Raw genomic sequence first — 24,238 nt, 5'->3', positions numbered from 1 at the left:
TTGAATAATTTGGGAGACGTTATTCCACCTTGCCTTACCCCACACTCCAGTCTGTATTCCCCCGACAGAGTATCGGCCCACCTCACCTGATTGAGTTGATTGGCATACCAATATTTTAGCAACCCAACACACTCACTCGGCATGCCCGTTTTCCCCAATTTCTGCCATAGTAAACTATAATCAACGCGATCAAAGGCTTTTGATAGATCGAGGAAACAGGCATACACGGGCGTGTTTCTCGCGGTGTAGTACCCGACAGTATGCTTCAGACTTAATATAGCACTTTCCGTAGACAAGGTTTTAAGTTTTATAGTTTAATACTTATTTTGTTGACGCGTCATAGGGAATATAACAAAAATAGAATCTCTTTCTGTTTTGGGTTTTAAAGCGATGTCCCGCTCGCACATGGACATGAGGATCCGCATCTAATGTGGATATTAAGTTCTGTAATTAAAAAAAAAAATGAAATAAAACACGATTTGTCAAAACTTATTTATTTTAAATTCAACAATTCCTATAACATGATATGGCACTAGTAGTGTGGTCCATTCTCTAAATATAGTGGCAAACTATTTGACTGTGCATATTCATAATTAATAATAATCGCAGCCTATATTCTGTACCTATAGGTAGTTATAAACAGAATCTACCCTCAACTGGCTGGCCATTTTCATTTCGAAAACATTACGTGATCAAATAATGTAGGTTAAAGTCAGCTCGTTCAGTGACAGATCCAAGCGGTTTTGTATTTGGTTGGTTAACCAATAAATGTTATAACTACCCGAAAATGTACAAATTGTTTATTTACTTTTATTTAAATACCTAAAGATACAGAGTATAGTTTCTACCAGATATGTGCGATGATGCGTAGCGAGTGAGTTTTCAGTGTTTGTTGAGAACTAGTAGAATTATTTCATTTACCTATCCACACTCAGTGCTGCTCTAGTGGAAAAATATTCTATTGATTCTTAACCGTCCTCGCACGACTCTGGTGGAAACGCAGCCTAAGAAGATGCCACGCAACAATACGCCGTAGATACAAAGATGGGAATATTTCAAGTCAATATAAGTTTCTATCTTGTCCCGGTGTCCGTCTTATCCCGTCTTACTTTATAAAACTTAAATTAATCTAACATTCCTCAATTAAAACCTATTCAAAATCACAAAAATACAAAAAAATCGTATTTAACAATTACAGCTTATATATCAAAGACTAGTAAATTATAAAAACTGCCAATGTCACAGATTCTCCTCCAAAATATCAATCACACAGTCAAATATTTTTACTATTCTAACTTACTGATAATTTGAATGCTTAAGTCACTACGGAAAGCACATCGTCTTGAGCTTATTGCTTTTTAATTAATACTTAATTATTAACTTAATTTATCGATTCACTACAGGTCAAATACAGCAGTATTTGCACGTTAACAGCAAATGTAACCGCGGCCGGCAAAACGTCCCACTTTGTCGCTTGCCATAAGGACGAGATTTGCTTGTATCTTTATACGAATAACCTGTCAAAGCGTCCTTATGGCAAGCGACAAGTGGGACGTTTTGCCGGCCGTGGACACAATTATTCGTCAAACATGACTACATAAACCACTGCGCGTACCTCTTTAGAAACTCTGTTCTTTAGAATATAGAATGAATGCACACATACTCCTGTACAGAACTTACGCTAGGAATGACAATAAAATGCTGTATTACTAATCTTTAGTACAATAGTCTATGGCCAGGATAAGAAATCATCAAATTCATGAATAAAGTTCTTCCAAAGCTTTTTTTTTTCGTATGGCTTTTTGTTACTCTACTTCAGAGATTTACAGTTTTTAAGTACTGTACCGCTTCTTTAGTTAAGGTGGTAAAATCTTCTACTTGGCCATGGTATTTGGTTAGAGGACAGTCAAATACCGTGTGGTGTACGGTCTGCTCGGGTGCTCCACACCGTGATTCGCACCGTTGGGGGTCGATGTTGCTCCACGTCCGTAGGAATTACCTTAGATAGCCCTACACGTGATCCCCGGGTGGTGCTAAGAGCGCAACAACTTTGGCAGCTGCACTGTCTCTTCAAGGTCTCGCAGCTTACTCTACTTCAACAACTAATTCTCAATATGAATTCGGATGCCTTTAAAAACGGCACTTTTAAGCGCCCAAAAACAAGGAACGTTGGACCATCAGTCCGCGTTTTGCAACTGAATATAGAAAGTATTAGTAAAGCTAAGACAGAATGTTACAAAGCTTTTAAAAGTATTAACGAATGGAGTTACCGCGACTTATACAGTTATAATTCCATAAATGTCAATTGGCTACTTGACTGTTTTTTGTAAATAATGTCAAACGATCTTGATTTTCCTGAGGGTCAAATGTCTATATAGGTCTCATGGCAATTAAGCAACACAAAGGTCAGAAATGAGAGTTAAGGTCTGACGCTCGCACTCGATGATTGAAACGCCTCTAACAAAATTATAAGGTGATGTGACGTCACATCATATAAGTCTGTCCTAAATGTATGGAAGATCAAGGAAATTACCATTTTGGCCCTGAAATATTGCGTTTATGTGTATAGTTGTCATACAATTTATTTTTCAATAAAATGTAAGGAATCGAATGGTACCATTTTCTTTTCTATTTTTGAAAGACAAAAAAAAAATTTTTTTTGAGACTTCGCAGCCTTGTATTTTTTTATAATCTCAATATAATTTATTAAATTCCACTTTTTTATAATGGATAGCTAATTTTCTATCCATTTAACTAAATTTTGTTATAATATTCAACATGTGTCAAGTACCCAATTGTAATGCTCCACAAAACTATATTTATAGATAATCCAGTAACTTTATCACCTTTTGTAACTGGGTCGTTTGCGTCAAATCCAGTAGTTCTGATTTTTTTCAGACTGGTTTATGATGTTGGCCCAATTAATAATCCAAGTTTGTGTCTTCGAGCGCCTAACGCCTCTGACTGTACTTTTCTTTCCACAAGTAACTAATAATACTCATCGAGACAATTCTAAAAAACCCCAAACACAATTAGGTTGCGTTGTTTTATCAGAGTTCCTATGTCCACCTCTTGTCTCCATCATCAGATCAGGTCGATGGTACCATAATATTGCATTGTCACCCGACTTACATATGTATGTAAATTTTCAGCTCAATCGGAAACCAGGAAGTGGATCAAATTTAACTTACAAGATTTGATTACAGACAGACAACGGTCAGGTGAAAGTAAATAAAAGCTTGTAAAAAAGCTTGTAATAATAAAAGCTTGTAAAAAGAATTCTTACTTAGATGTAAACAACAACGTTCAATATCGATCAATTTCATTGATTACTTTATTCAATCGAGATCACTGAACTGCTCTTAACATCAGCATGTAGAAGATTTCTTATCCTTGCCAAGGTAAAACAGCCTCTACCACAAGCATCGGTGCGATCAAAATCGTGTGCCTACAAGCAAAGGGATACCGATGCGTATAGAGATAACAGGAATTTATTTACTATCTCACTCACTCACAAGCGGGAGAGGTTTAGAGGTATTCAGGAATGTCTACATCATTTTAAATACGGATTGCTTATAATATAAATTTTGACAAGATGCTATTTGGCCCTGACATTGTGTCGCTACAAGCAGTTTACATATCCCTTCAAGTGGCGGCCCACCACTCAAGGGTCGACGCGAAAACCAGTAAACTGTCGGCGACCAGAGAGTGGTTAGTGAAGTATTGCCGTGTGTAGTGGCAAAATTTAACGCTTTGAAGTATATTTACGCTCTTCTAGCGCCCGAAAGTAGGTAGCAATTTAGATAAGCAAGAAAAACAATAACGCTTCGTATAACATTTGTTGTTAAGGACCGTTGATCCAGGAGCGACCGCCTAGTCCGAGGTCCATCTTGATTTTAATTCAAGCGACGCCTACGCAATATTTAGTCAAAGAGAATAATAACCACTACATTTTAGGTTTAGTCTTCATACTATTTGGCAGCTGTTAGACAAGTAAGAAATATGTCCCACACCCACCAGGGCGGCGCGGCACTACAATCATGAACGGAGCGAATAAATTAAATTATCATTTATTTCGACCATCTGGGATCAAACAACAAACACAACAACGTAATAAATTAGTTAATTAATAAAATTGACAATATTTTAATAAATAAATAAATTAAATTAACATTACATATAACAAATTGCCAAAATTACATGTCAATGTTAGAATAATCAAATAAAATGTCCGTACCGGTTATATGAACGACTAATTCCAATTTTTTTTTTACTGTAATTCTAACATAATCCTTCATCTTTTTATTGATGTAAAGTAAATGTTTTATTGTATTCAAAATACTTTTTCTTGTATATTTGACAATCTTTTTTGTCATATTTGTTGTAAAATCCGTAAAATTATATATAATTGCGAAATGTTTTCTTCTGGTTGGACTTACAACGTCGGTTGTCAAAGAATCTCCATACCAGTAGAATAAATTAGTACCACTGAAAATCCGCAACATGGCGAAGTCCAAATAAAACCTTGTCAGGGTACACCTACATACCTTATCTCACTGATACTTTCAGCGTCATCTTTTTCGTATAAAAACGTTAATTTTTCTGTAGCTATGTGTAGTAAAAGAAAATATATATAAAAACAACCCGGGGACATCATGCGAATGATATTATAACACAGAGAATTTGAAATAGAGGTAAATTGTCCAAGGAAACGTAAAGGTCATGGCGCCATCGCTAAAAGATGCCGCCATACCTTTGGCCTATGCTCTAGTAGATGGCGCCACTTTGAGATATTTAACAAATTTAACACATATCAGTGAAAGAATAAGGATTAAAGTCAAATAGCGTTCTAATAGTTTTAATCATGAGTCGAAAGATGGCACTAAATTGACTGTGGCTACAAAAGTTTACTTTGACATTCCACCTCTATTTCAAATTCTCTTTGCTATATAATTCAGTATGTCTTCTTGAGAGGGAATAATGTTTTATTCTAATCTAACATTTACAAAATTATTAAAAATAAAATGAGACTCAGAATAGTCAGAATAGACAACCTTAAGTAATAAAATGATTAAAACTTTTGAAAAAAGCTTAAGATTTAGTGCAACATCGAAAGTAGATCTTATTTTTAGAGTCGTTAAGTCTAATTTAGAAGTAAAACTTCAAATAAACAAGCTCTTTAGAGGTGAATTTATCACCGAAATTTTCTAAACTAAGCTACAGATCACGAGTATATTGGAAATATTTCAATAGGCGGGTCCACACAGGACGAGGCGCCTCGCGAGGAAATCGCCACGCGACGAGTTGCTTCGCGTCTGTGTAGGCGTGCCTCGGCCGCATTGCCTCGGACGAGCATTGTTACTAGGATTTGTGGATATAACTTTAGTCAGTAAAGTTGATATGATTATTGAGAGTAGATTATTGCCTACAGCATATTGAAAATGCGCTCGTAAACCGTTGCTAAATATCCTATCCTCTAGCCGCTCAGAGCCTACCGCGAATCATGTTCGACGTGTTGCCTCCCTGTGCTTACGTACGAATTTACAAGTGCGACAGAGAGGCAACACGTCGAACGTGGTCGCGGTAAGGTAAGTCCTCAGAGGTCTATTAAAATACCAATATGACTTGGAACTCCGGTAGCCATTTAAGTAGTCTAATGCTCTTACGGTAGATGTCTCTAGGCATCTCCCCAACACGCGCAAGTGAAGGATATGGTGGAAATCACTATCATCGGGGCTAGTATTAAGGAGTCGTAAGTCTCGCCCGAGACAGTGAGTTTTTCCACTTATCTTTTATTTTTAAACATTGTCTATAAAAACTTGTTCCATTCTTATTTGAATATGTATTCTGACAAATCAAAATTGCTTTTGTCTTGGCATATTTTCATGTGTGGACCTCAAGAGGCTAAAATTCGGCACACGGCAGGAAAATGATGATAACTCCAAATATAAAATTGAAGAAATTTTAACTTAAAATAAATTAAGGCACAAATTTCTTCAATTTTATATCTCGAGCTGTCAATTTCTTCCCGCCGTGTACGGGAATAATGTAAGTAAAAGTACATTGTAAACGACGGTCATATATGTATGCAGCCTGACTTCGAATGGTGAAGAGCTTGAAGGGTTTTTAAGACTCCAGCTACACAATTTTCACCACACTGTGTACATATAAATATTGGTGTTTTATATTGGTAATTTTTTACTAGAATCAAATATTACTACCGGTACTTCTGCTTGGAATATATAGCATGAGATGAAAAAAAAATCTTCTGTTAGCAAAATCTTTTTTAGAATAAAAGCGCATTTTCATTATGGTTTAATTGTTCCACGGTCTATAAATATTATTGTGTGTTTGTTATTTTATATATACTTATATTATATGAATACATATAATCATCTATTGTGTTCTGTAGGAAGATTGAATTTTACTTGGCACTCATATTGGACTATTGTGATTTTAAATACAAAACCCGTGATATTTAGACATTAAATATACCTAGCTATTAACGTGTCACTCATGTTTATAAAGTTTATAATACTGCACAACTATCTCCATTTTGGTTTGCTTCAGTAAGCCAACGCGAACGGCTCTATATAAAGTTTCTCGTTCTGGAGCGAAACATGTCATGCAATTGACTTAAAAAACATGTGGGACCATTTTCGATATATTTTATACTGCGATTATAGTTTTACAAGAATATTATGTAAGGAACAATCTTCCACACATATAATTTTACAAAAAAATCGTAGATAACTTCTATTTGTATTCCTAGGTGCTTGAAAAACCACTCCGTGAGTACTTGACAAAGTGATTCGTTCTGCAGTACCTACGATAACTACATAAATATATCCAAGCAAACAAGTGACTATTTTAAAATGCATATAAATTTGTAAATAATTGATTTTAGAGAGGTTTAGGATGAAGAAAAGATTAAATTAACTCGAGTAAATAAATTAAATAATAAAAAAATCGAGCTAATTATATTTTTAAAACTTTTGCCATGTTATGGTTTTGACAGACCGAGCCGCTTCGAGCGGCAAATGCCTCGCGCGGCAAATACCTTACGAGGCAGCTCGTTCTACGGATTCTCCTAATGGTTACCCTTACTTTTACGTCTAAGATACTAAAATGACACTTTGATTGCCCCAAACTATCGATTTAGTACAAAATTGGTACTAAAGCAGGATCGCGTAGTAAATTGAAGTTGACATTAAGCTGAGTTAGTTTTGACGCTTAAAAATAAATTGGTTCTGTATATTTCATGTTTTACTAACTTTAGTTTGAGAATTTTGTGAATAAAACTTCTTCTATTCAATCACACTGCCAATTTAGTGTCTGGGATATAAAAATATAACTTAGTTAAGGCAAAGAGTTAATAATTGTTAAAAAAGTATGTTTAGAAAAAAATCGTGCCTCTGAGTTTGGCACATGGCGCTATGTGGCGGCATGTTTTGTGGCAACTGATTTTGCATTCCGAGAGTTACCGTAACATGTACTTACAGCGACATCTACTTAGATGTCAATTTGTAGGCACGCTTTGTCTTAGACATTACACCTCTCCTATGTATCACTCCCTTGTTAATGGAACTTATTAGAGTCCCCGCGATCAGACATACTTGTTCTTAGCCTGCGGTCTCCGCCGCTTGAAGTTGCCCATCTGTCTAAGGATTTGCGTGTTTTCATCTTCTATCTCTCTCTCCATGCCCGAGGTGCCTGGTATCTGGCCCCAGAGCTTTAGCTTCGTGGGCAGGTATATGAGGCCGAGGAGGGTTATAACTGGAACGAAAACATCAGTTCAGGTCAAAAAAAGATGTTGATTGTAAAAGTGCCATGAAAATCATGAGAAACTGGAATGTCAATGGTTAACTTTTAACAAACTCAGTTCTAAGTATAATATGGTCTTTAAAAACTTCATAGGCATTGTGACAAACTGCATGCAATTTTCGATAATTGCCGGGTAAAGAAAGGACGCTTAGCACGAGGACTTTCGTACATTGACCCGCCTTTTTCTACCTCTATCGCACGCGCATAATTATATTGCTGTTCTGCTCGCACAGTGTCATTGGCCGCTAACATCGTGCGATAGAGATAGGTACAGGTGGTTCAATGTACGAAATTCCTCGATCTAACCGACCTTTCTTTAGCTTTAGCAAAGAATTCAATCGTTAAAGATAGTTTATTATTCAAGTAGGTTCGATCAAATGCCGCAATGTATTGTAAATAGCATGTATACTCTGTATCTTTAGGTATTTAAATGGAAGTAAACAAACAATTTGTACATTTTCGGGTAGTTATAACATTTATTGGTTAACCAACCAAATACGAAACCGCCTGGATCTGTCACTGGACGACTTTAACCTACATTATTGGATCATGTAATATTTTCTTCTACCCTCAAATGGCTCCTCAAGCCAGATTTTGTTTACTTTTATTTAAATACCTAAAGATACAGAGTTTTAACGGTGATCAGTGGAGCTTATTAGCCTTTACACATTTCAAATTAATGAAAAAAATAGTACGAGCAACACTAACTGGCGCGCACGCGTGCGACGGAATTTACCTACAATGACACCCGCGTGCGTGCGCCCGCTCATGCACCCGCGCCACCTAATGGACGGCTTATGTCCTCAATAACCGCGAAGCTGGTCTGTCTGTGTATACGTGTCTTGGCCGAGCTACTTTGCGCGGCAATTTCCTCGCGAGGCGGCTCCTTATGTATGTACCAGTCTAATGATCAGTTATCATATTCGACCATACTTACTGTTGAGTATGCACGGGAACACGACGTAGAAGTTGAGGTTGGTTGAGTGGTAGCAGAATGCTTCCGTGAAGTACAGCACGATAGTCAGCATGAGCGACCAGTAGCCCATGGATACCACGCTGGAAATTAACATTTAAATGTATCATACAAGATATAAATTGATAAGAAATATCTATTGACAGGCAAAAAAATGGCCTAAAAACTAAAGAACACATTATGGTTGTGACGCATTACGCCAGGAAGCCGTCCGCGGAACTTCCAGAACTTTTGTTGTTTTGTCCAAATTACACAATTATATGCGACACAAATGGGGATGGAACGAGACTCCGATGTGTGACTGCGGCCTTGAAGAACAAACTACCCTGCGCATTGTGAACGATGCCCAAAGAGACGTTTCCCAGACAGCCCGGAGGACCTCTATACCAGTCTGACATCTGACGCGGTTGGTTGCGTGGCCTGGATGCAGACTTATAAAAGTTATACCATGTAATTATGTATTAGTAACATATTGTCTACAGTAATGTGATAAATAAACCTTAATACCTGCAACGCATATTAAGGTTCATTCTAGGTTACTGTTATTTAATTTAGGATCTATGATTTATAATTTGTACCTAATTGTAAATGTACTTGTATTGTATGTGGTTTAATAAAAACTATAAGGTAATCGCGTTCAAATTTCCAGTGGCCCCGCGCCCCCCTTAAAACTTAATCCGGCCCCCCAAGAGGGGCGCGCCCCCACTTTGAAAACCCCTGGTCTACATTGTACGCCATACGCTTATTATTACCCTCATTTGGACAAAACTGATCTTGGTAGTATTGTGAGCTATAGGGTATGCTCGTGAAATGTAGTCTAAAAGAGATACGGTCTAGCTGAGATGGGGAATGTAAAAGCTCTAGGTAGATTCTTATTTTATAGTAATATATTTTTTTCTCACAAACGAAATACAATAATGTCGACTAACACAGATGCTTGCAACTTTCAGAATGAAAACGCCTGCAGATCTTTATTCCTTCAGTAGGGTGATAGTCCTGGATTCAAATAATCGTTGCCAGTTATCTATCAAGAGACTGTGAAGGTTTCCAACCTGATGTGATATGCAGACCTCGGACAGGGTGAGCTGTTTTAAGAGTTTGCATAATATGGACATACCTACGTAGTCATTCAATGGCAGATGTGATGTAATTGAATAACGAATTAAATTATTCTATTTAGATCTTTACATAACTAGCAAAACAAATTAATTGTATAGCAAGCCTCTTTAAATGATAAGCATATTATTTTATAAGCTGGTCTTCGTCTGCTTCTGTCAGTCAGAAATTAGAAGACGTCATAGCTAGAAACCCAGACTTAGATCTGTTTAGGGGACTATGCTGAAAAAATTTCGGAAGGAACAGATGTGGACGGTATTTTAATGTACAACTTCACTCCGCTCACTTCAGTGGAAGTAGAAAGGTCTTTTTCCATCTATAAGTGGATATTAAACTCAAGAAGAAGTGCGTTGAAAATTGAAAATCTATAAAAAATTATAGTTCTTTATTACAATAACCAATAACAAAGAAAAATTTGAATAAATAAATAATACTTACTCGTTTTGTACATAATGCACTGTCATTTTTGTTTAATTATTATTCATGAATTCTTTTTAATATTTCATCTTGAGGCATATCTATATTAACATCTACACTTGACATTAATGACGTAAAAATGGCTCACTCTGTCCGAGGTCTGGTGATATGCCTACATCAAGTTTTACACTTGTAAAAGCAAATCATTTATGGGTACATGTATCATGTATTAACACATGTACGAGTAAACAATTTTTGTGTATATAATTAATACTTTCAGTAAAAAAATCTGGTGGTTGCACATTTACTAGCAACATCTAGTGGTCTCTCTGCATTCATCTTATTCCATCTCATTCAACTCAATATATGGCACATTAAACACCTTACTCGTTGAATTTAAATTTTAAGCTTATATGAAACTATTTTTCGTAATAAACATATAAAACAAATTTTCTACAATTTTTAATAACAAATTTCATTGAATAGAAAACCACGAATCATGCACATCTGACTTTTCAATTGGTAATGACATGTTTGATGGTAACTTACGGCCTGTAATGTATGTAAAGCGTACAGTGGATGAGCGCCAGAGCCTTCAGCACCGAATACATGCCCAGCATCCGGGAGATTGTGAAATCTCCTGAAATACAAACAAGATTGTACAGTAGCTACAGAGATAACTGACCCCCTGCATAAAAACTTGTTTGTAGGTTGGGGGTTAGTTATCTTCGCAGCTTACTGTATAGCAATTTGGACACGTAACTTGTAATATAACTTCATCAGTCAAATTATTATTAACAATAGGTAAAATAGGATAAAATCAATGAATAAATGAATTTATTTTCATTGTAAGTAATTTTTATAACTCTTAATACTTAACACAATCACTTTAGCAAATCTTACATGAATATCTTTATGGTAATGGTCTACTTTTCAAGGACAGAATTACATCATAAAAAAGCTGATTAACCCTAATAAAAAACTTGTAATTACCAATGACTGGAATCAGTATTTTTAATGCAATCAATACATCACACATGCATGCAGGTAGAATAGAGTGCCTAGAGAAGTTGACTAATTCTAGGAGTACAATTAAAATATAAATATATTTGTCTAACAGGATACACTGAGGATTCTAACAGGTTACACTGAGGCCTAATTAGAAAACAATTAAATGGACTAAATCTATAATTCATGTCATGTTTGAATACCAAATACAGGCAAGTTTGTTTCTGGTACTTTTAGAAGTTAGTTTTAATCAAATCAAAGTTGAGTAAAATTAAACTGGGTAATATTTATTGCACTATTTGCAGTTATTTTTAAGTGACATTTAAATTAGAAGAAACAGACTAGATATTCGACCAGAAGTAAGACATATAAAGCTAAAAAAATACAAAAACTCACCATCCAAGTGCTCAGTTTCCCCGTGGTGACTGAGGAACGACCGCCGTTCGATGTACGACCGGCCGGCGGTCCCCAAGTCCATAAAAGCAACAAATGCTATCCATCCTCGAAAGGCGTATAAAACTTTATTTTGCACTGCCATAACTAAAATATAAAGTCTCTAATCTCAAAATACTAATATTTATACTTAATTTAATACCTTCAGCTCGAACTTAATCCTAAAATTAGCTTAGAAACAGATACAGTTTCATACACTACAGTTACGAGTAAGCAAATCGACTAATTAAATTAAGCGGGCCGGTATGTAGCCCTAAACCTATAGTCGCCACGTGCCCGTGTGCATCGCACTGCGGTATTTTACCTGCAATACATTTTTTTATATATAAAATTTATAATTAGATGTGAATTTCCAGCTGAGGCTGTTCGCGCACAATCTGTAAGTGTCAAATGTCAAGTTGACATAGGACCCGACAGTTCCGGTTAGGGTTGCTGGCGGTAAATAATAAATTTGTGAACGTGATGAAAAGTAACCGAACCGAATGCATTAGTCTGAAATATGAATTTTTCAATAATTTAAACGGTTATTTAAAACTTGTATTGTAATGAAAATATTGAAGATAAGCGTTTCCGCTACCCCCAAGCTTCACGTTTTGAAAAGGTAAACGAAGTAAACTCTGTTCGATTTAATTGTACTATCGAGTATCGAGTCATCGAGTCAATATTTGCATCAAATTTTAACTCGTATTATTATTTTTTGTTTTCTATGTCATTTCTATGTTACATTACTTGTCATTGACAGCAACCGTATGGAATTATAATTTTTAAATGAACTAGACTTACACTAACCAAGATCACATTTTCTGTTCGTTTGCTTATGAAACTGAAATAAGTTTAATAAAACAAATAATTTCTTAATATTCTTATATCATTCAATCAGCAATTAAATACATGAAAAATAAAATGAAAAGTTTAGATTAACTTCGGATCGATATCATTCGATATCCTAAAAAAAAATGATCTTTGCCAGGCTTTAAAATGATATAAAATCCATCTGAGGCTGGTCACAAATTCCTAAAAATATCGTCGCCATATTGGTATTGTCAAAAAGTTCGGGCTAAATCAGTGTTGAGAAAAAATGGTTTTTCACTCATTTACCACTGAATCTTCACTGTTCGTGTGATCTATATTAACAGTGCGTGACTTTAGATGTTTCGTTATTCGGAGGAGTTCCGGTGTTTGGTTTGCAAATGATGTTTTCCGCTGAGAAATGTGCGGAGCAGAGCACGGGTACTTCGGAGGGAGCCGAGCTTCTCGCCGGTGTCAGCGAAGGGCCAGGAAAGGAAGGAGTGCCCCCTGACGAAGTGGCCTCCGCAGTGGCTTCGGTGTCACAAGAGATCGGCGATATCCTGAAGGATGAGTTGGGTGACGCTGATAGGGCTGATCGGATCGGCGCGGAGCTCGAGAACCTGAGTGCTGAACTCGGGATGCTTGCGGGGTTGGCAGACCACGAACCTCAGCAGGATTTCCCATCGCTCTTCGAGATCGCGGTAAGTCCAGCCACACAACAAAAATGGCTGACTAATTGTCTCTCTAATTTTCTTCTAGTGACGTTCCCACGCTGAAAAATTGCAATATTCGTTCGCGATTTCCACGCTAAAGTTATTGGAGAATATGTCATTGACCTTAGTACTCTAGTTATGTGTATTTTGGACATGTGACAAGGCTAGACAAGGACATTTTGCACATGAAAGCATGTACTGTGACATAAATAAATGTGTAACTGATTAATATTTATCAAATGTTGATTTGAACTGGTTGTGTATAAATTTATCAACTCATCAATTGTGTCTAATTGTAATCTGTTGTATTTCCAGTTTTAACATTAGAGTCTGGTTAGACTTTACTTGTATATGATGTAAACACTTGTACATCTAAACAACCGCTATGTGTATGTATGTTTGTATGTAAACCATCTTTGTTTAAATATCATTGCATATCACTAAATTGTAGTAGTGAAGTACAAAATTCCCTTTCAGTTTGCTGTTAAATTATAATGGTGTGTGTTAAATTTGAATTAAATGTTGTCTTTCATGAATTTCTCCTGTTATTGTTACAAGTTTTTAGCTGTTATATAATACATAACAATGTCACAATATTCATTGTTTAAGTGGTCTGTCCTCTTATCCTCAGCCGCCCAGACTCAAAATGCGCCAAGCTAATTGCAATTTTCAGTTGTCAAATATTCAAATTGGAAAAGAGTGGGCAACATTTTTATAGGCTGCTGGATAGCTAAAGTAGAGATAGCTGGACAGCTCAAAAATTTCATAAGTATTGCAATAAATACTATATATGAACCCTATACTCAACAACATCACAAATACTCGATATAACCTTTGACCCTTCTTTGAATCATTTATTATGACTATTGAGCTCCGAGCTATAAACTCGCAACCATCAGTGTTTTGTGATTATTTAGAACTTATCCTGTGCGGCTCGTATACAACCTGAACAATTAAAATTAATCTTGTAATATTTAATCTACTGACAAGAGTGTTGCCAGCCGATGGGATAGGAAGGCGGGGCATGGCATGGACAGGTTATACATTGAGTTACAGATTTTATTTTCTAGGGATGCTCAGATTTTAACCTCTTGGCAATGCCCTTGTGTACATATTTATGTTACAGGATGTCCCTTACACAATGATTTGTGTGTTTGTTTTATTTATTTAAATATCTAGGAGACCTTTGCTCGGAAAACATATAAAAACTCCAAAATGGCGCGTTTTCCCTGAAATAACCTTGCTAGATCGATTTTTCGCCCCCGAAAACCGCCATATAGCAAATTTGATCGAAATTGTTCCCTAGGTCCCCGCAATTAAACACATAAAATATTCCTATATTCTCAAAAAACGGTAATGCGGGCAAAAGATATATGTTTCTGTAAACTTATACATTGATGTGTTGGCCTGGATGTCTGATTTAACAAACATTTAGGCAGCATTACCAATCAATCAAACATTTATTCAGCAAATAGGCCAACTTTACATGCCAATGCTTACTGAAGCAATAAAAATGACAAAATACAATTACAAGTATGGAATCAGTGATACTTTATTAGAGATGTATAGTCTTTAAATGTCGAATTACTCAAAAAACTATGAAAAAAATAACAAACGACAATTACTAAAATTCTTAAGAGATGTAAAAGTCTCTAAGTGTCATAAAATATAATTTAAAAAAAAAATCTTAGAAATGTAAAGGGTTACAAGACTTGAATTCTTTTATAAATAAACAATCTAAGTATTTCTATAATTTGATATTTGGTTGAACTTTTATATAAAAGAACAAATATTCTTATAAGAATTTTGTAATATTAATGCATGCCTTGGACATTAATTAATAGTTTTGTCAAATCCCATATTTGGAATGGCTTGGCCCTAGGAGGTCAAGTCTCTGATTTAGGTCACAACATTTAATTAAATTCAATAAAATTAAACAACATGCACGAGAACATTTGTGAACTCTAAAAGCCAGCATCACCTTATTGGCTTGAAGAGTTAAAAAACACATGATTTAGGGAAAAGCATCCAACCTAAAAAAATCCCTACTATTATTATAAATCTGAAAGTAACTTTGTCTTTCTGTTACTTCTTCACGCTTAAACTGCTGAACTGATTTAGATTGCACCTATATAACATTGAATATTGGACCCAGGTATGTCCTTAAACTACGTCCAAAAGAGAGGTATGGGCATTGTGAATGTCATCTTGCTTTGTGTGGTAGGGCACAGCACAGCAGATTAGGGTCGGCAACGCACATGTAACTCGTCTGGTCTTGCAGGCGTACGTAGGCTACGGAGACTGCTTACCATCTGGCGGGCCGTATGCTTGTTTGCGACCGACATAGTATAAAAAAAAGATTAAATTTGGTATGGAGATACTTTGAGGCTCATGCAGAGACATGGGGTAGTTAATATCAATCATTGTCATTATTCCATGGAGACAAAGGCGCAGGCATCAGCTGGTTATCTATAAGACTTCCTTGACTTGGCATTAAGTAATCGTAAATTAGGAAAAAATATTGTATAGACTGATTCAAACATTAATCTGTGTTACAGATGGGGAGCCATACCCACAGCCACCGCGTGTCCGGCAGCGGGACGTCCTCGTCCTCCTCGTGGTCGGGCAGCGCGCGACGCCCGGCGCGCCCGCAGAGGACCAAGCGGCGTCCCATCGCCAAGGGCAAGGAGGTAAGCTCCACAGATCTGCGAGTTGCGAAAACTTTGAGCAAGCTGCCCAGTGGAGGGCCACCGAGAGAAATCCTAAGCCGCTGGTTCTGCGATAGAGAAGGGAAAAAATGCCCAGGATGGAAAACACTACAACATAGAGTTAACTAACACAAACGGGACTTACGGGTCTTTGGTTAGTTAATAATGTGTAAAAATCGTGAAAGTTTAACAGATAGTTACTTATGATGATTACAACTATCATATAATATTATAGGGTAATTTTACACAGATTGACCTAGTCCAGTAACAGTAAGCTCAATTTAGGCTGCTGTTGTGGGTACTAGACAAATAATAATAAGTAAATAAATATTATATGACACAAATTTACTAAGTCCCACAGTAAGCTCAATAAGGCTTGTGTTGAGGGTACTTAGACAACGATATATTATATAATATATAAATGGGTACCTAATGATTCTCCGAAATTCGCAGATTATCGATTCGCAAACAACGATTCGCCGAATATCATTTCGCAGAGTGATTCATTTGTAGATGTAACTTTCGGTCGACTAACGTTACCCAGACTCTTGATTCACATGCAGTTCAGTTCGCTTCTGTGTAAATTAGCAGAACTATTATTGGACGATTTTCATTTGGCAGAGTAATCTTTTCGTTTAAGGAATGTTTAGTCGATTAACGTTTCAAATTTTATACATCGTTATTTTCGAAATAGAGTCTTTACTGCCAAAAAAACTGACTTTAGAAAGGATGAAATAAAACATTAAGTATATGCGTTAAGCATAGTTTTGGTTTGAATATTTTTTTTACTCAAATATGAACATAAGCATAGGTATTATACAAACAGCAACACTCTTAACTGTCCACCGGTGGACCTTATGCCTTTTGTAATAAGGTCCACCGATGGACAGTTAACAATGTGGGCCATCGAACCTATGCAATATAGGTTTTTAATATCTGGACGACCGGAAAATGTATAAAAATAAAAAATGCGTGCTTTCCCAGAGATACGGACCTAGCTAGATCGATTTTTCGACCCCCGTAAATCCCCATATAGCAAATTTCATCGAAATCGTTAGAGCCGATCCGAGATCCCCAAAACCTGTCACCTACAAAATGAAACCTGCGAAACGAGGCGAATCGTTGTCTGCAAATCGGTAATCTGCGAATTAATTTTCGGAGAATCATTAGGTACCTTAGGTACTTACATAGGTTGGTAGGGATTAGCTAACTGGCGACTGAGATCATAATGCCATCTCCTTTACCCTTGCTAAGACCAAGAGTGAAAGAGATGACATCATGACCTGACTCGCCACTTAGTTTTGCGGCAAGTATAGTTCACAAGTTAATGTGTCCACAGATATCCCGTCGTCGCAGCGCGGCTGCGCGGCGAGCCGCCTCGCTGCGCGTGCGTCGTGTCGAGGTCGTGTCGGACGCGTCGGACGTCGGCGCCGAATCGGACGACTCGGAGGGGCAGTGGACCGAGCTCGAGGATGCTTGTGAGTACCGTACAGTGCACGCACCGTGTTGGGGTCGTTTCGGACGTCGGCGCCGAGTCGGACGACCCGGAGGGGCAGTGGGCCGACCGTGACGAGTGGCGTAAAATGGAGGAGGCCTACACCCGAAGGGTAGACATGAGCTAAAGAGAGATATGACAAATGATGATTGGAGATATTAAGTTTTTTTTTTTCAATTTAACGAATGTAGCCTTATTTTTTCTTGAATGTCGTTTAATGTTGTGTTTAAGTAACTTAATGTTCTCTCGCAGGTTCATCTGACTGTTCGTCGTCGAAGCGCGTCGCCGAGGAGGCGGCGTGCAACGGCTACCAGGAAGAACAGGCGGTATGTTTGTTTGTATTGGCAGTCTTCAGCTTGAAATATACTTATCTATCTATGGAAACAAACTACAGGATAGAAACCGCAGCTCTGACATAAGAGCTAGAACAAAAGTAGCAGATATCCTCACTCACACAGATATGCAAAAATGGAGGTGGGCAGGTCACACTATAAGATGTAAGACAGAAAAGTGGAGCCAAAGAGTTCTCATGTGGCACCCTACAGACGGGTCAAGATCGCAAGGCCCTCAAGTAACAAGATGGGAAGACGAAATTATTCGTACAGTGGGACCACTCTGGACAAGGGTGGCAAGAGAGAGAAGATACTGGAAGGAGTTGGAGGAGGCCTTTGCCGACAGGCACACTGAACTAAGAGACTTCATATGATAATTCAAGACTATCAAAAAGAACAATCATGTTCAGAACAAAGGGCTATATAATATAATAATATATCTATGGAAACATGTGTCCAGTAAATCTGGGGGCATGGTAGCGGCCAAGGTGGGCCAAGCGAAGCGAACCTACCTATTCTCGAAGCGCTTCGTCGTTTTTTTGAATCGCATAACTTGGGTTTGGTATACCAGATAAATAAAAATCTCGGGATATGATCTCTATAGTGGACTTAAAATATTGCTCTTATATTTTAGATTTTATTGATATCTAAAAAACCCCGATTTCGTCACTGAAGTCCCAGAAAGCTGAAATTTGATATGCAAGCTAGTATTAGTACACAAATAACAAAAACTTCCTAAAACATGGAACTTTTGGCCCCCTTCCTAACCAACCCCTTAAACTAGGGTTTGGAAATTGTATGAGACTCACAAATTTTGATGGGTATGAAAATTGATATAGGGACAGCTTATTATAAATGATAAAATAAATATTTTAGGATTTCTGGTAAATCACCTCCCACCCTTTAAATTAGGGGATGGAAGTTTGAATGGGTGTCCCTTACAAACTTAATGTAAACTTTGGACCCGGGTATGTCCTTAAACTACGTCCAAAAGAGAGGTATGGGCAATGTGAATGTCATCTCGCCTTGTGTGGTAGGGCACAGCACAGCAGATGTCATTCCAGATCTAGAGCAGAGCCCAAATGGGGAAGTACCTCCACCTTACAGAAAACCGCAGCCAAATAACACTTGACCCTACTCATAGTGTTGTGTTCCTGCCGGTGAGTAAGGTTGCCAGAGCTCAACGAGGGGGGTGGGGTTGGGGTCGGCAACGCGCATGTAACTCCTCTGGAGTTGCAGGTGTACATAGGCTACGGAGACTGCTTACCATCAGGCAGGCCGTATGCTTGTTTGCCACCGACGTAGTATAAAAAAAAAGAAAAAGTTATGCTTTGGAAAAGGCTCCTCTGATGTTTTACTTACTTTACTACTTACAGCTAGCGTTTCTCCGCAGACGTTTTGTCTGGTTGCCCTTGGCATAGGCCTCTCCCATATTCCTTCACGTCTCTGTCTAAAGCCTGTCTTCTCCACAAGGCTCCAGCTACCTGCCTGAACTGGTCTTCCCATCTGATTTTTGTCCACCATCATTCCTTTTCCCATCCCTTGGGTACCATGTTGTGCATAAATGTCCTTACTGGGATTCGAACCCGGGACCATCAGCTTCATAGGCAGGGTCACTTACCCACTAGGCCAGACCGGTCGTCAAACCATATACAGTATAGTATATTGTCATAATAAACATCCTACAAAAAGCTCGAAAACACGAGAACACTTTCATGAAAATGTTTAAGACGATGATCTCGTCTTGGAAACATCAGCCAGCAAGTTAGTACTTAGGAAAAAAAGCGCGTATTGTATGTGTATTAATATATTCAATAAAATACCAGCTGAAATAAAGATATTGCCTATTAAGGTGGTTCGACTAGGTTACCCAAAGCTTAAACCTCTCTAGATGGCGCCACAATTGCAAATTTTGAGTTTTAATTTTTTTGTGGAGTAGTCTTGGTATTTCTATACTGTAAATTATGTTTAGCGCACTCTTTAAATAAATATTGAACTATTACAACAAACATTGAACACTTCATTATACAAAAACTACCCCTTAATGTCGACAGAATGTTTCTTGACTCTATTTCTAAGTATCACTCACACATTCAAACAGTCTTACTGGGATCCTTGTAGTTGACAATTTGGCACAGCGTGAGTAGGCTTCAATAGCGTTGCGGTATGTACGTGGAAATACATGCAAGAGGATGTGGGTTCGAGACTCATTAAATTTTTTTTGTTATCAGTATTATCAAGTACCTATTATTAATAAATTATTTTATGAGAAATATGAGCGTTTTCCATAAAAATATTAAAAATCTGACTCTCACACATCATGATATTTTTGGGTTCTTCCAACTCAGAATCACTAGCATAATCAATCCTCGTGCTAAAAAAACCCGAAAATTTGTATTGTAATTTTAGTTTTACATTGAAATTTCTTTCACACTAAAATGTGACGTAATGGTATGGATATTTTAGGAGATCTTTTTTTAATGCTAGGGTGGAGAAGATTGTGTTGTTGATGAAGAAAGTCCAAATTTGTAAGTCAGATTTTCCGGTATTTTTTCAAAAAAAAAACGTTGTTTTGTTCTAAAATTAAAGCAATCCCTTACTGCCCAGCCTTTAAAAAAGTAGGTACTATTTTACAGTAGAATTAAAACATTTTTTTACGATACATTTAATTAAATTACAGTGAATTACAAAATTGCATGGCCTTCTATTTATAACCATTATAAAAAGAAATGAGATATTTACCATGTTTGTTTATATTATTGATTTCCCGATATTTTGACACAACTAGAAGTTTCACACAATGCCTAGAGATAGAAAATTATTGATTTATTTTATTTATTGTCAATTTCATTCAACGGATCACATCATATCCAATTTATGTGTTTATGTATTGCATTGTTTTCTACCTAGTTGGTTATTAAATTCTGTTACTGCAATAATCTTTCTCTACATAAAATATACCAACGAAAGTTTAATAAAGTATATATTAAAATGAAGTACACAAAATCAGGAATTACATATGACAATATCATTCAAAATCGCCTCCTCTGGCTTTGACACAGGCCCTCAAACGACGAGGCCAGTCATCAATAGCGGCACGCACGATTGTCATGTATAATTCCGTCACTGTCTTAACTATGGCCCGCTTGAGGGAGTTAAGATTTGTGTGGGGTTTAGCACAGGCTTTCTCCTCAATAACCTGCTATATGGCATAATCCAGGGGGTTAAGGTCCGGGCTGGAGGACGGCCAGTCTTCGTGGGCAATAAAGTCAATTTTGTTCCTTCGAAACCAGGCTTGAGTTGTTTTTGCCTTATGTGCAGGAGCTGAGTCCTGTTCAAAGATCCATGGCTGGTTTTGAAATAGGGTGTGGCTTAAGGGCTTCACTATTGGTTCGAGAACGGTTTCCAGTTTCCGGTTTTCACACCTTTTTCACAGAAATGAATCTGTGTTAGCCCTGAGTATGACACACCCAAAATCATGTTTGGCGGGTGCCCACATTTGTGCAACGCAATAGGGTTGTTTCCATCTACAAATCTTAGGGCATAATTGTATCCCAATAAATTCTTTTGGATTATAAGAACATGTTAAACTACTTTTAGGGGACCTGTAATGACCATATTTTTGTAAATATTGAATTTAAAATATCTTTTGGCACCCGTCACGTGACCAAACTCGAAACGTCATTGAAGATTCTGATGACGTCACAACTCTCGGATTGACACTGTTGACAGGCGATTAACAACAAATGACAAATATCAGTTGACAGTTCGTATCTTCTACGTGTGTATGTAGTTATGTGTCAAACCATAAACTGTGACGTCACACAATTTTCAAAGAGCGTTTTGGGCGCGAAAGCATCTGTCAAAATATATTTTGGTAATTTAACACATTTAAAGCCGTTTTTAGTATAAAAGCTGAATTTTAAGGCAACTTTTAGTTAATATAGAAAGTAGTACAAGCGTTTCAAAAAATTGGAATACGATTCTATTTTAGGCCCCAATTCATTATAGATACGACGAGATAAGCGTTATGTGTGGTATATAATTATATATAGCTCACAAATCCACCACATTATGTCATTTTTTATATTTTCGGTAGCATTTGTTTTAACGGAAATAAAGAGGTTGCAAATCGAGTATCAGAACTTCAGAACAGATATCATTTGATATTTACCAGTCGCTTTTCGGTGAAGGAAAACATCGTGAGGAAACTGGACTAATCCCAACAAGGCTTAGTTTTACCCTCTGGGTTGGAAGGTCAGATGGCAGTGGCTTTCGTAAAAACTAGTGCCTACGCCAAATCTTGGGATTAGTTGTCAAAGCGGACCCCAAGCTCCATTGAGCCGTGGCAATATGCTGGGACAACGCTAGGAAGAAAGAAAGAAATCGAGTAACAGAAATTAGTAACCAACTTGGTATAATAGTTATGATGTAAATGTCCATATCATGTTGGAGTCATATATGTATTAGCCAACTATTAATTATTCAAGATCAATACACTTAGCTCCCTTAGGTATTCGCCTAAGTACAATCTCGGGCAAAATTGAGTTTTATAAAAGTGAACTAGTTTCTAGGTCATATTTTCTATGAATTGGTCGCTTTTCGGTGAAGGAAAACATCGTGAGGAAACCGGACTAATCCTAACAAGGCCTAGTTTACCCTCTGGGTTGGAAGGTCAGATGGCAGTCGCTTTCGTAAAAACTAGTGCCTACGCCAAATCTTGGGATTAGTTGTCAAGCGGACCCCAGGCTCCCATGAGCCGTGGCAAAATGCCGGGACAACGCGAGGAAGAAGATTTTCTATGAATTGGTCATTTTTGTAGACTCCAATTACAGTTACACTTTTCCTGGTTTTTCGCGGACCAGAATATCGATGATTTTTGTAACTTGATTTAGACGTTGCTATCATTTTCAATCCAAAAACACATAAAATCACAATTCAGAACATGCGGCAGCGTTGTTTTCTATCAAGTACCTCAAGCACCAGGGCGGCTACCGGGAAAATCGAAATTCGTCAATTTCGGGCATTTTTCTCTGTCACTCTAATTACGTCTTAGTAAGAGTAAAAGAGAAAGATCCCCGCAATTTGCGAATTTAGGTTTTCGCGGTAGGCCCCCAGGTCCTGTCAAGTTTCAGCAGAGTTGCCAGGCGAGCGGAAGAGAATTATCGTACTTGAGTGTCAGAATTATTGTACCGTTGAAAAAAATATCGTACGCCAATCAAAAAGGCAGCCCCTAAAAATGTCTAGCAAAATAAGCTTAAATTTCCAATTAATACCTAATAAAAAAAAGACAATTTTCGTCTAAATTGCGCAAAAAATCTGTTTATGTTTGTGTATTTTTGGGATAGACTCAAACGGTATACAGGAAATTGTGACCATTTTAACTTACACCAAGGAGCCGAACACCCAAAAGATACTAATTTTAGCCTATTTCTGAGAGAAAGTGTCATATTTTGCTTCAAATTACTAGACTTTTAAGGTGGCATCATCCAAGGGCTGAAATTATAGTACTTTAGTGTACGATAATGCTCTTTGGAACATTACGTCATACTGGGGCCCAAATAACCCAAATTATCGTACATGTACGACAATTATTGTACGCCTGGTCACACTGAGTGTCAGTGTCGACAGAGTCAGCTAAAAACGCGCCAAACATCGCAACGTCGCGCCGATGGCCGTCCGAAGCATGGAGTGGCAACGCCGCAATGTATTTGTACACGACATTTTGTCACACACACATGAGTAAAATTTATAAAAATATAACGTTGATTATTGCATGATTTCTGTATGAAACAAAGTTTTTCTATTAATTTAGCGCAAATGAATATTCGAAAGTAGATAGATGCGGAACTATTTATGTAATAATATTGTGTAATTAATTAATAAATAGCGATTGTTTTTTGTATGAAAATCGAACCACCTTAATGAATTCAAAAAGACATTGTATAAAATACTAATTGACAATTGTTTTTACAGTATAAACGAATTTTTATTGTATACGTTTTAAATGTTAATTGATATCTGAAAATCTTTTATAATTATTTCATCCTATCATATTTATTATTTTTTTTTTTTGTAATTTTAATATTTTCATGCTATTGACTCCTCATTAAATTATTTCTTATTAGTTGATGTTAAGTTATATTTAATCATATAAATATAATTCATTTTAATTGACCGAGTGATCTAGTCAAGTTATCACTGACAACTGTTCACATGTCTACATGGACTGAATATATCATGGGACACAATGCTTGTAATTTAAGATCTTATGTTACCATATGTTCATTGTGAATAAACGATTTCATTTCGATTTCATTTCAACATTTTCATGAAAGTGTTTTCGTGTTTTCGAGAGGCTGGCACTGTCAAAAAGTTATAAGATCTCATGCAGAGCCAACCTTCTAACT

The 24,238-nt window shown here is 37.0% G+C and overlaps 2 protein-coding genes across 2 annotated transcripts in view; one reads left to right on the top strand and one right to left on the bottom strand.

Annotated features, from left to right (window-relative positions):
• Positions 1 to 478: 478 nt before the first annotated feature.
• LOC133532510 (uncharacterized) lies at positions 479 to 12,870 on the bottom strand. The gene is made up of 4 exons (XM_061871233.1): positions 11,735 to 12,870; positions 10,880 to 10,970; positions 8,762 to 8,880; positions 479 to 7,776 (listed from the first exon to the last, which is right to left on the bottom strand). Exons 1-4 carry the CDS (start codon positions 11,874 to 11,876, stop codon positions 7,607 to 7,609), a joined length of 522 nt encoding a protein of 173 aa, XP_061727217.1. The 5' UTR covers positions 11,877 to 12,870; the 3' UTR covers positions 479 to 7,606.
• LOC133532830 (uncharacterized) overlaps positions 12,850 to 24,238 on the top strand; it is a 97,521-nt gene continuing 86,132 nt past the window's right edge. The window contains 4 exon segments of the mRNA XM_061871682.1: positions 12,850 to 13,281; positions 15,852 to 15,983; positions 17,341 to 17,479; positions 17,749 to 17,822. Of these exon segments, the coding sequence (XP_061727666.1) occupies positions 12,982 to 13,281; positions 15,852 to 15,983; positions 17,341 to 17,479; positions 17,749 to 17,822 (645 nt within the window). The 5' untranslated portion in view covers positions 12,850 to 12,981.

Source organism: Cydia pomonella, chromosome 27, assembly GCF_033807575.1.
Source record: "Cydia pomonella isolate Wapato2018A chromosome 27, ilCydPomo1, whole genome shotgun sequence".
Lineage (NCBI taxonomy): Eukaryota > Metazoa > Arthropoda > Insecta > Lepidoptera > Tortricidae > Cydia > Cydia pomonella.
Note: the sequence above shows the minus strand (reverse complement) of the source record. Positions and strands in the feature narration are given on the sequence as shown.

Excerpts from the sequence above, each read along its gene's own strand:
- LOC133532510 (XM_061871233.1), bottom strand. The coding sequence starts at position 11,876 with ATGGCAGTGCAAAATAAAGTTTTATACGCCTTTCGAGGATGGATAGCA. Across the intron at positions 10,971-11,734 it reads GGAAACTGAGCACTTGGATG|GAGATTTCACAATCTCCCGG; the intron begins GTGAGTTTTTGT and ends TTTGTATTTCAG. Across the intron at positions 7,777-8,761 it reads GTTCCCGTGCATACTCAACA|TTATAACCCTCCTCGGCCTC; the intron begins GTAAGTATGGTC and ends TTTTCGTTCCAG.